Below are 12,731 nucleotides of genomic sequence, written 5' to 3' on the forward strand. Positions count from 1 at the left end.
TATCTGTTCTGTCGTATTTAAAGGGAACTTATAGAGCTCCAGTGAAATAGTGTAAATGACAATGCTATGATAAGCAAAGGGGGTTCTACAAATAACAGGAATGAGCATGAGGGATAAGCATCCCACTCTATTTGAGGTGCAATACAGTGCAGTAAGAGAGGCTCAGAGCTTAGACCCTGGGGGTCAGACAAAGCAGGATTCAGGTCTTGCCCACCTCCTCCACTCCCACCCTACCTATCCCCACACTTAATCCTCCTGTGAACTCGAGGAAAGCACTTAACATTTAAGCTTTCATTTCCTCCTTTGTAAAATGTGGATAAGAATGCCCGTCTCTTGGGCCTCCCTGGTGGCGCAGTGGTTGAGAGTCCGCCTGCCGATGCAGGGGATGCGGGTTCGTGCCCCGGTCTGGGAGGATCCCATGTGCCGCGGAGCGGCTGGGCCCGTGAGCCATGGCCGCTGGGCCTGCGCGTCCGGAGCCTGTGCTCCGCAACGGGAGAGGCCACAACAGTGAGAGGCCCGCATACCGCAAAAAGGAAAAAAAAAAAAAAAAAAAAGAATGCCCGTCTCCTCAGCAACAGCAACAACAACAAAAATAGAATACCCACCTCCTAGGGGCGATATCAAGTTTAAATGAGATAATACAGGTACATTATTTTTTTTTATTAGTTTCTGCTTTATAACAAAGTGAATCAGTCATCTGTTCCCACATCCCTTCCCTCCTGCGTCTCCCTCCCTCCCACCCAGGTACATTATTTAACACAGTGCCTGGAACATGGTACAAGGACCATTCATGGTGGTTATGACCATCATCATCACTTTAATCCTTGCTAGGCTGCCTCTATGCATCTCTACTTACTCATATGACACGCCATAAAATATGCTAGCCCCCCTCCACCTCCCAGGGGTGTAGGGAGGGCAGCTGGAACAGAGAGATGGAGCCACTTCTTGGTAGCAACCAATTATCTGGTGAGCTGTTCTTGAGCTGTAACAGATCTTGCCCAGGACCGTGTCCCCCGGATAGGGAAACAGAGGAAATGACACATGTGCGTGTCCCTACCCTAAAGGAACTTTGCAGCTTAGTTGAGAAGATGAAAATCTACTTATACCTCTTAAGGAACAAAAAAGCATTGTGGATGATGGGACTTTGAACTGCAATGGGAAAGGCGGAGCCATTCATTCTTCCACAGGTTTTAAGTCGGTTACTGGAGATACAAAATGGAACAGGTGTTGCAGGAGCTCGGTCAGCTAGTTTTGGAAGACAAAGGAATTTCATCACCTCGTGCTATTGTCTTTCAGCAACCACGCAAGAAGGCGGCTTGGGTGGCACAGCCCCACGGGAGCTACCAGCGATGTCGCGCCTCTTCTTCGCCTGCCTGCTGGCTGTCTTCCCAGGTGCGTCGGCCAGCTCCCAGCCCACCCCCATCCCAGACCCAGTTCCCTAGGGGCTCTGAAATCAGGCCTGTCCCCAAGGATATCCCTTGCAAAGCTTGCACTCCCTTGAGGAGTAACCACACAGACAAGGCAGAGAGGCCACATCTGAAAATGGATTGGTGAGCCAGCACTGGAGATGGGGAACAGAAACGGCACTTCCTCATTTGAAGGTCAGGGGTCTGGTGAAGGGTCTTCACTGGGAATAAAGAAAACAAGACCTTGACCTTGAAGGAAGCATCACTATGAGTTGCTTTGTTTTGGGGTTTTGAGGAAATGACTTATCCTTGTGGCTCTTAATATTTTTATCTGGAAAAAAAAGAAAGTAATCTGTAAAGCTTCTTTGGAAATATAAGGAGATAACAGATAACAAAGGAAATAACGTAGCACCCCCCGAAGGTGATTTAAAAATATATATATACACACACACAACGGATATCACTAAATAACTTTGCGATTCCATTTTCCTTAAAATGGTTATCATTAATGAATTATGATTAAAATTTAAGAATTGTTTAATAGTTTTGCAATTTAGCAACTGCCTAGCTGTAGCACATGGTAATTAATCCACAGAAGGCACATGTCTTGGGAGGAAACGTTCATGTCCTCGGCGTGGGCTGTCTGGATCCTCTCAGTAGGCTTTACCCTCCTGCAGCCTCGGAAAGCCTCTGTCTCTGTCCCCACAGTGGTCTCCATGAAGAGTCCCATATTCGGTCCTCAGGAGGTAAACAGTGTGGAAGGCAGCTCAGTGTCCATCAAGTGCTACTACCCGGCCACCTCCGTCAACCGGCATACCCGGAAGTACTGGTGCCGGCAGGGAGCCAGGGGCCGCTGCATTACCCTCATCTCCTCAGAGGGCTACATCTCCAAGGACTATGAGGGCAGAGCCAACCTCACCAACTTCCCAGAGAGCGGCACCTTTGTGATGAACATCAGCCATCTCACTCGGAATGACTCGGGGCTCTACAAGTGTGGTCTGGGCATTAGCAGCCGAGGCCTGTCCTTTGATGTGAGCCTGGAAGTCAGTCTAGGTAAGGATCCAGGTGCCTTAGACTTCTGGGGAAAAGTGAGAGGGAATCATCCCAGGAGCAACAAGAAGGCCTGAGGAAGGATCACCTGAGAGGGCATGGGGAAGGCTATGGGTCCATCTGGAGGAAAGGACTTTGCATAATAGAACATGGAAACGACACAGATGGGACCTACTTGGTGGTGGGGTGCGGGGGCACTTTTCTAGGTCTTCAGGGCCTGAAACATTTCAGGTTTTACTAAGGCTCTAGCTTAGAAGAGCATGAGGAGGACAGCTTCTCTCATTATATTTGTTGCAAGAGGGACAAGAGGTCCATGAGCAGGGAAAGATTCATAGGGATCCTTAAATTCCTGCTATTAGAGCACCCTTCAGATCAAGACCTTGGGTCACCAGAAGGCTTCTTTTAAAATATATTTTCTAACCTGAGATCCATTAGTCCATCAAAACTCTCAGTGTACATTAAATGATCAGTTCTTGCCCAAAGTCCACAAGATTGGATGTAATAAGTGATACAGGTGTAAGTGTCAAGACAGAATAGAGGAGGGAGAGATGAGTGCCAGCTTGGGAAGCATTCACAGAGGAAGCAGCAGTAAAGGTGGGCCTTGGCAGACCTTCTGACAGTGTCCCTCTGGAAAAGAGGGCACACCCAGCCCTCAAGGGGCACACTGAGTAGTCCTGTGTTGCAAGAAAGCAAAATCACAACTTGCCCCCCGCCCCTCATCCTGCAGCTCCTGGGCAGATAAATGGCGTCCACGTCTACACAGCAGACCTGGGCAGAACAGTGACCATCAACTGCCCTTTCAGGGCTGTGAATTCTGAGAAGAGGAAATCTGTGTGCAAGAAGACAGGCCAGAGCTGCATACTAGTCACCGACTCCACTGGGTATGTGAGCCCCAGCTACAGCAACAGAGTACGTCTCACTATTCAGGGTACCAGCCAATTAGTGTTTAGCGTTGTCATCAACCGAATCCAGCTCAGCGATGCTGGGATGTACGTCTGCCAGGCTGGGGATGATGCCAGCGCCGACAAGAGCAATGCTGACCTCCAAGTGCTGAAGCCCGAGCCTGAGCTGATTTATGGAGACCTGAGGGGCTCGGTCAACTTCGACTGTGACCTGGGCCCCGAGATGGCAAATGTGGCCAAATTTCTGTGCCGGCAAAAGAATGCGGAAGGTTGCAATGTGATCATCAACACGCTGGGGGAGAAGGCTCAGGACTTTGAGGGCAGGATCCTGTTCACTCCCAAGGGTAACGGTTTCTTCAGTGTGCTCATCACAAGCCTGAGGAAAGAGGATGCGGGGCTCTACCTGTGTGGAGCCCACCCTGATGGTCAGCCTCATGAAGGTTGGCCCACCCAGGCTTGGCAACTCTTTGTCAATGAAGGTGAGACCTGAGGGGGCGGGGAGGGAAGAAGTGGGCAATCTGGCAGGAGAGAGCCTCACTCACTCCCTGTGAATCTATTTAATCTCCATCACTCAGCTGACAATATCTGCTCACTGACGAGCCCTGGATCAGATGTTCTGTGGGCAGCTGTATATGAGCGCTATAAGACATAGCCTCTGCCTTGTGTGATCTCCTAACTCTTCTTCTCTGTTATCAAAGGCCTTTGATGGCCGTCCCTGATCAATAGGAATGAGGGGAGTGAAGCTTCTGATTGAGACCAGACCTGTAGATCGCCTGGGTTTCAGAGAGCCATGGTGAGGACATAACATGGAGTCTCCCTGACCCTCGAGCAGTATGGCACCTCATCCTTCACACTCAGATGGAAGAAGTCTTGACTTATTGGTTGCAAAGCTTTCCCAGGAAAGCAATGTCCCAGCTTCTAAAATCTCCCCTCCAACATCTCTTAGGGTTATTTGTTATTCAGCAGGTTAAATCCCTGCTCCTTCTCACCCTGGAGCACTCCACACAGAGTTACCCTCGTGAGACACAGTGAACCAGTACTTGAAGTTCATGGTCACTGCCCTTGTGATTTTCCTGTAAGGGGCTCACATTCCCTGTACATCATTTCTCCATCTAGCTCGGTCCTCACCACATCCCTCAGCATCTTCAGTCATCTGGGGTTCTTACAGAACCTCAACTTTAGCTTCTTGGAGAGAGGCCATGCTTCTCTTGGACATGGCCCTCAGTCGGGGTGCTCAACAATTAAACTTATCTGTGCTACACAGTGTATATTTTAAATCATACTGTTCTAATACATTTTCTTAATTTGGAGAAAAAAACATCTGGCCATTTTGTGGGACAAGCTAATAAACAGACAAAAACTTACCTAGGGGGAGATTTTGTAAGAAGCCCAAGGAGAAAGGCTAATAGTCTCTCTTTAAACCCCATTCCATTCTCTACTCAGAATAAGGTGGGGAAGGGATCAAGGTCGCCAGACCAGTGGGGAAGTCTCCTGGAGGCTGGGTGAAGGCTCCAGTACTGGGCTCTGTGACATTAAGAAAATCTTTTTCACTTTCTCAGGAGGGTGAGGCGATTGGTCTAAATGTCACTCTCCACCCTGGCTGAGCCCACGGGGAAGAGGCTGCCCAGACCACATTGCTTCTTCCTTCCCATCCCTGTCTGTGCTTCTAGAGACCATGATTCCCCTAAGTCAGTCTGTGGTGAAAGGAGTGGTGGGAAGCTCCGTTGCCGTGTCCTGCGCCTACAACCCGAAGGAAACAGACAGCCTGAAGTACTGGTGTCGCTGGGAAAATACTCAAGATGGCCACTGCCCGCTGCTGGTGCAGAGCGAGGGGATGGTCAAGGAGCAGTACGAGGGCAGGCTCGCACTGTACGAGGAGCCAGGCAATGGCACCTACACCGTCATCCTCAACCAGCTCACCACCCAGGACTCCGGCTTCTACTGGTGTTTGACCGACGGCGATACTCGCTGGAGGTCCACGGTGGAGCTCAAGATTGTGGAAGGTAATTGCTGAACTGGGGCAAAAGGGAAGCAGGCAGCCCCAGGTACCCCTCCAGTCAGCAGCAGCAACACCCACCAACCACTCTGCCTCCCACCTTCCCCCACCTCCATGCTGATGGAGAGAGCCCACCTGCTCATACCTGTATCAAGCACCCGTCCCCACCGTTTGCACCTGTAACAAACCCTTTCCTGCCCCACACTCTTCAAACTACCACACGTAGCACCTCCTGTGATCAAGAGTATCGGCTTCTTTTACAGTATATACGTCATCAGCTGAGTGGAGTATGGCTGTCTTGAATCTAGGAGAGCAGATAACAACAAGGAAAGCAAACTGAAGTCATTAGCAAGGTCTATGGTCTGTGATAGACTAGAGTGGCTCATGGTGGTCACCAATAATCTATTACATAGGCACATAATTACAAGTGCTTTTGTGTTCAGTATAGTGTGTTTATTTACCATGTTGTCCAAAGAGGAAATAGGCTGTGGACAAAGCACCCCCCTAGTCCCCCCATCACTTTTCTGCAGCATCACCAGCGCTGACTTCTGTGCCTATTTCTCCCTCCCTGCTCCAGGAGAACCAAGCCTCAAGGTACCCAAGAATGTCAGGGCTTGGCTGGGAGAGGCCCTCAAGATCTCCTGCCACTTCCCCTGCAAATACTACTCCTACGAGAAGTACTGGTGTAAGTGGAGCAACAGAGGCTGCAAGACCCTGCCCAGCCAGGTCGAAGGCCCCAGCCAGGGCTTTGTGAACTGCGACCAGAGGAGCCGGATCGTCTCCCTGAGCCTGAACTCCGTCACCAGTGAGGATGAAGGCTGGTACTGGTGCGGAGTGAAGGAGGGCCACCAATACGGAGAGACCGTGGCTGTCTATGTGGCGGTGGAGAAGAGGGTGAAGGGTGAGTCTCCGAGGGCCATGCCCACGTACCCTGGGACCCCACAGAAAGCTGCCTAAGAACATCTCCATCAGGAGTGGCCCCTAGGTTTGGCTATAAGAGGCGGGGGTGGGGGTGGGGTAGATTATGCCCCCACCTGGTCTAATTTAGCCTTCCAGAAAGGGCATCCCAATAAATATACAAACGAATTAAAAATAGTGGATTTGCCATTTAACCTCAGTTTCAAGACAAGTCCCATTGTTGCTCCTTCAGGCCACTTTGAAGCCCTTCCTATACAGAGAGATCTTCTTCTATATGTAGAAATGTCAAAGTCACTGTTATATGCATCATACTCTGCCAAAGGCTGCTCAAAAGAGGGCCAGATAACCTTCATGTACGAGGCCTGATAAAGAAAATCGGGGCAATATCTTCTAATAAGTTTGCATTTCAAGCCTCTTTTTAAAATATCACATGAAATGTTTTATCCCTAATGAAGGTATTTTTAGTCCCTCCAGAAATCCGATTATGTCAGCATCCAGTTGGTCAGGCTCACTGAGGGAGCCCTAACCAAGCTATCACCAGGGGGCAGCACTATGGCGCCCAGCCCTGTAGTCAAGAGACCCTGGGCAGGGTTTCAAAGCTGTGAAAAATCTCCCTGTCCACAAATGATGGGTCAACCCTTATGCATAGCTGGATCTAATGACACGGAACCTTGTAGATGGAAGTGAATTTGGTATGAATGGGACGGAGATCATCTGTGACAAGCTAGTGAAGACCATCAGTCCTGTTTCTAGTGTCCTTCGAGACCCTATCTCACCCTGACCCTGGGATTCCTAATGAAGTCCCACTCCTCAGACTCCCTAAACTCAAGGACAGAAAGAACCATAATCCAGCCCCCTCTGCTCTCTCCAGGGTCCCAAGATGCCAGTCGAGTGAATGCTGCTCCTGGTGAGGAGGCGATAGAGCCGAGGGCCAGGGAGACTGAGGGCAAAGTCAATCCAGGTCCCAGCCTTTTTGCAGAGGAAAGAGCAGTGAAGGATACTGGAGATCCAGCTGGTGGGAGCGGAGCACCCGAAGGTCCCGGCAGGTGAGGAGGGATTTGGGGCTCCCCACCTGGAGAACATTCTGGAGACCAAGGACCTGAGGTTAGGCCACCAGGCCCAAGGAGGAGAGCCTGTCCGCTTCTTGACAGTGGAGGCAGCCCTCGCTGCCTCTGTTTGTGCTCTCTGCCCTTCTCCCGCGACCAGTGCGGTGTTCACCATTCAGTTCAATTTCCCAGTCTGGGGATACAGGCAATGCCCAGTCCTCAGCTTTGTCCTGTCTAGGAGGGCTTCTTAGAAGAACAGAGCTCGGGCGGCTGTATCAGGAGGGCGCAGTGGATGAACCAGGAAGGAAGAACTGGCTGGAGCCAACCGGCCAGCACCTCCTGGGATCCCCAGTGTCCCTTGCAGGGACTAACTTAAATCAATGCTTCCTCCAGCTCTGCAGGACAAGGTGGGAGCTCCAAAGCGGTGGTCTCCACCCTGGTGCCCCTGGCCCTGGTGCTGGCTGCAGGGGCCATAGCGATTGGGGTGCTCAGAGCCCGACACAGGAAGAATGTCGGTGAGTCCCGGGGTGCTCCCTTCCCCCCACCTCCAACCCTGAGCCTCAGTCCTGGCTCAGAGGCGCTGAGGGGAGTTGCCATGATCTGTTCTCTTTTATCAGCTCAAAGGAAGGGTCCAGGAAAGTGAGGTGGGGAATGATAAACCCACACATGCTCAAAACTTACAGTAAGTGCTGTGGCCCAAATGCCATCATCTCTGCTGGAAGTCCATCTTCAATTGCTGGGGATCTAAGTTCAGATGCATAGCTGCTAGGAAGAGGAGGGCAGAGTGCTGGGAAACCTGGGCTTCCAGTCTGGTGTGAGGACCAGTCAGCTGTGTGACTCGGGGTGTCCCAGTTTCATACCTCTGGTTTCCTCACGGCTCAAGACAGGGATAGGAATAACCATCTCTGAGAACAAAACAAGGTCCTGGGCATTGCAAGTTTGCAGAGTGATGAAGAAAGGTCAGTGACAGTTGAGTCTAGATTGTCTGTGAAAAGGGATTGGGGAGGAGACTCGGGTCATTTCTATTCTGCCTTGGGTCCTAGTCAGAGACGAGCAACAAAGGACTTGCCCCCCTTCAGCTCTCCTGTGGGGCTCCCTCGGGGACGCCCTGGCTCCCATCTCTACACCAACTCCTCTTTGCCCCCTGACAGACCGGATTTCAATCAGAAGCTACAGGACGGACATTAGCATGTCAGACTTTGAGAACTCCAGGGATTTTGGAGCCCATGACAACATGGGAGCCTCTCCAGACACTCAGGAGACAACTCTTGGAGGAAAAGACGGTACATCCCTCACTCAAGGGAATGCCCAGTCCCTGGGGAACAACAATTAGCCCTGACTCTGCATCTGGGATGGGAATAGGAGGCCAGGGAGGGCTGATCCACCCTCCCCTGCTCTTCACACAGAGTTCGCCACCACTACCGAGGATGCCGTGGAGAAGAAAGAACCCAAGAAGGCGAAAAGGGTGAGAGCAAGGAGGGAGAAGGAGGCCTCACGTGGGTGACAAGGAAATGCAGCATGAGAGACTGCAGTTAGACATCAGGAAAAACCACCTCAGAGTGCGGCTGGTGCCAGAGTAGGGGAGGGGGTGTAAACAGTATTTGGAAAGTGCGTCTTTCTGGTTGTGGTGTTGATGTGGCTGAGGCCCAGGCAGGAGGTAAGCTGCATTTATAAGCTGTAAACTGGCAGGAGGGAGGGAGATGGCGGTGGGGGGCGGGGGCAAGGGGAGTGGTTGGCAGGGGATGAGGAAGGCAAATGCATCAAAGATTCAGCCACAGGGTGGGCAGGTCCAATGTCAAACACTGGCAATTAGCCGGGTGCTCTTCCCGGGCCATGGGACCCATAGACTCAGGTCACCACCCTCCCTTGAGGGTTTGTGGGGACCAGCATTTTCTCTGGGCCTGGAAGACATTTGCTCGTGGGAGGCACTGATAGTCACTAGAGGCCACTTCCCACCCCAACCAAGTGCCACGTTACTTGACATCCTGCCTGCCTTTGGGTCACATGTTACCCTCTCCTCGTACTTCCCTGATCCCAAAGCACTAACGCTTGTTATCATATCTACTCTCCCTGGCGGCAGCAGAGATCCCAGCACTGGGAACAATCAGGGGAATGAGTCAGTCCTGGAGACAGCCTTCCCCTCCAGCCTGATGTTGTGTCTCTGAACTGGTAGAGAAAGAAAAATGTAAACCTTGTAGCTGACGCCAGCCTAGGCCACCTTGGCCGTGACCGGGGGCAGGGCTTCCGGGGATGGGCCCAGGCAACAGAGATGGTTCCACTCCATGTGTTGGAAGGAGGTAGTGAGACAGAGGGAGATATTTTTAGAAGCTGCAACTTTCCATTTCTCAAAATTAGTCCCTCTTGGTGAGCACGGTGGCTGGAATGAGAACAGTAGGTCAACACAGTCTGGGGTTGTTTAGGCCAAGATTATGAACTTAGGATACTTAGTGCATCCCCTCCCTCCGACCCCCACTCTCTGAGCCAATGCCCCAAACGCTGACCCCTCTCCTGTTGCCCTCTAGTCATCCAAAGAGGAAGCCGACATGGCCTTCACTGCCTTCCTGATCCAGACCAACAACATGGCCGCCGCCGCCCAGGACGGCCCCAGAGAAGCCTAGACAGAGCCCTGGTTGCACCCATCCCTCCGCACGTGGCAATCACGTTCTGAATCACGTTGATCCTCAGGGCCCTTAGTTCCGGGGCTCCACTGCCTGCACTCACACCCCACCTAGGCTTTTCCTACCTGTCCTCAGAGGATATGTTGGTCCCTTCTCGGTGGCATCCAAGCCTGGCTTACTTGTTCCTGTTGGGGGTGAGGTGACGTGAGGCGTTCCCACCTACAGCTATTCCTAATGAAAGAACTAAGGTGCGGAAGGAGAATTAAGATCTAAGGGGACCTCTCAGAAAGAAAAGGGACCACAGTGGGTGGGGAGACAATTTCAGAAAGCCATTCAGGGCTTCTCTGCACCTTTGTTTGGGGATGTCAGTGGGATTCTCCCTTCCACTCCATCCCCGAATCTCCCAATCCCCCACTCCCTTCCATCTTCTCTTCTTCTTTCCCTCATTAAAAATATGCATTTGGATACTCACTAGATTCCAGGTGCTCTTCTAGACACCGGGACACATAGGCCACAAACCCAGCTAGCAACCTTTCTAAAAACATCACTGAATCCCTGGAAGCCACAGCATCTCTGTGTATTTACACTCACTGAAATCCTCATCAGGTATTCTCACCTCTGTCTGTATTGGGAGAAACCATAAAAAGTCTGGAGTCCTGAGGCCTTGGGGATTATGCAACATGGGCATACATACAAGGGATCAAAAACACATTCTTACCATTTTACAGGTGAGAAAATTGAGGTCCTAAGAGGTAAAGAAGTTTGTCCAAGGGCAACAAATGAGATACACTAGTGTCAAAGCTAGAGTTTGCATCTCCTGTCTCCATATAAGAGCCTCTGCTCTCCTGATGGAGACAGAATTCTACAGGAAGGAGGAAGAGGAGGAGGAGAAAAATGTAAATAGCGACTTTCACAAGCCCCACCTCAGGGAAGACAACCCTTTCCCTTTTTGTCACTACAGAGACCTAATAGTGTAAGAGAATGGTCAAATACTCATAACCCCTGTATTTGAAGAATTCTGAGTGAAAGGGGAGAAAAGAGGGGGTTTGATGGTGCCAGGGAGGGGCTGATCTCCAAAGAGCTAAGGTTTTAAGGTCTTTTTCCCTCTAAGCTCTGTACTTCAACTAGCACCTACGAGCTGGCACTTGCTAACAAATCAAAAATGTGAATTAATTAATAATTAAAGACAGTGATTGCCACCAAGGAGGCTCAGACTGCATTTGTCCCCCATACCATTTGTTTCCTGGGCAACCCTTTCAGAGCAGTTTGCAGTGGTCCCACTTTTAGACACCCCAGGACATGTGTCTAAACCAGAGTTCCCCCCGCCTCCAATGCTGGGCTGAGGGAGGCTAGGGGACAGCTTGCAAGTGGGACCAAGATTCTCTTCAATAAAAGAACACTTTGGGGTCTACACCAGTGGTCAAGATGCCAAAGCTCTGTAATGAAAGACTCTCTATGATGGAATAAACTGAAAACAGATATAAGCAGTACTCCTCTTAGGCATTAAAAAAAATCTTGGTACAGCATCCATGGAACACCTGACCTTAAATCTCACACCTCCCTGGGGTATACTCCAAGATCAAGAGGCTATTAATCAAAACTCAAGTAACCAAATGAATAGACTCCCTCCACAGACTAGAGGCTAGTTAGATGATGAGTTAGGTTTTAGAATAGTTGACCCAAAGCCTCTTGGGGGACAGTGATTAGGTAAAGGACCCCCTTGTTTCCTAAGGCCATTCCTAGGTTCTGCTAAACCTTGCCATATCCTATAAGCCCCCATGCCACCCCTAGACTCTTCTTCAGGGTGTCAGAGCGTAGAGAGTTCTCTCTTGGAGAGAGTTCTTCCTGGCCGTCTAGCCCACCTGATGTGGGATAGAACCTATGCTTCTATCCGGGCCTTGAACATAATGCTTTCCATGCTATGTGCTTCCCCAGTCTGGATAGCAAAGCATTGCAGGAGAACCAAAACTACAAGGTATCTTAGAACCCATCACTATTTTACCCTCAGGAAGCTGCTCTCTGACCCATCAGAGTCATGCCTGGGGCAGAAGAATTAAGATACAGCTTCTGTGTTAATGCAACAACCTACAAGCCAGTCCTGAACTTAGGCAGTCTATCCCAGCCCCTAGAATCAAAGGCCAAGAAATGTCACTAAAGCTGCAATCTTGTATTATTCTTAACTGACATTGTCAATAGGTGACAGCAAGTTTAGTAATATGTCCTGCCCCAAATCCACCTGCTCCGCATGCAGCATGTTGGAGAGAAAAACCCTCCTATGAAGAAGGAAGCTGGTCTGTAGCCTAAATGGGATCTCTAATAAGTTAAAAAGTCACCAATTTGTGGGAGTATATTAATTTCTTAGGGCTACTCTAGGAAGTACCACAAACTGGGTGGTTTAAAATGACTGTAATTTATTTTTTCACCATTCAGGAGTTTAGAAGTCTGAAATCAAGGTGTCAGCAGGATCGGTTCCTTCTGGAGGCCCTGAGGGAGAATCTGTTCATGTCTCTCTCCTGGCTTCTTGTAGTTGCCAGCAATCCTTGGCTTGTAGACGCATCACTCCTGTCTTTGCCTTCATCATCGCATGGCCTTCTCCCTGTGTGTTGCCCTGTGTCTTCACATGCTTTCTTATAAGGACACCAGTCATTGGATGGAGGACCCACTCTAATCCAGTTTGACCTCATCTTAATGAATTACATCTGCAAAGTTCCTGTTTTTAAACGAGGTCATGTTCTAAGGTTCCATGTGGACGTGAATTTTGGAGGGACACTATTCAGCCCAATATAGGGGAGTAA

General features: G+C 50.3%; 1 protein-coding gene across 1 annotated transcript; it reads left to right on the plus strand.

Moving 5' to 3' along the window:
* The first annotated feature begins 1,349 nt into the window (after positions 1-1,349).
* PIGR (polymeric immunoglobulin receptor) lies at positions 1,350-9,936 on the plus strand. The gene is made up of 10 exons (XM_060088422.1): positions 1,350-1,392; positions 2,115-2,459; positions 3,184-3,837; positions 5,029-5,361; positions 5,932-6,255; positions 7,144-7,318; positions 7,712-7,833; positions 8,470-8,601; positions 8,725-8,783; positions 9,841-9,936. Exons 1-10 carry the CDS (start codon positions 1,350-1,352, stop codon positions 9,934-9,936), a joined length of 2,283 nt encoding a protein of 760 aa, XP_059944405.1.
* The last annotated feature ends 2,795 nt before the right edge of the window (positions 9,937-12,731 follow it).

The sequence above is a fragment of the Mesoplodon densirostris genome, chromosome 2, assembly GCF_025265405.1.
Source record: "Mesoplodon densirostris isolate mMesDen1 chromosome 2, mMesDen1 primary haplotype, whole genome shotgun sequence".
Classification (NCBI taxonomy): domain Eukaryota; kingdom Metazoa; phylum Chordata; class Mammalia; order Artiodactyla; family Ziphiidae; genus Mesoplodon; species Mesoplodon densirostris.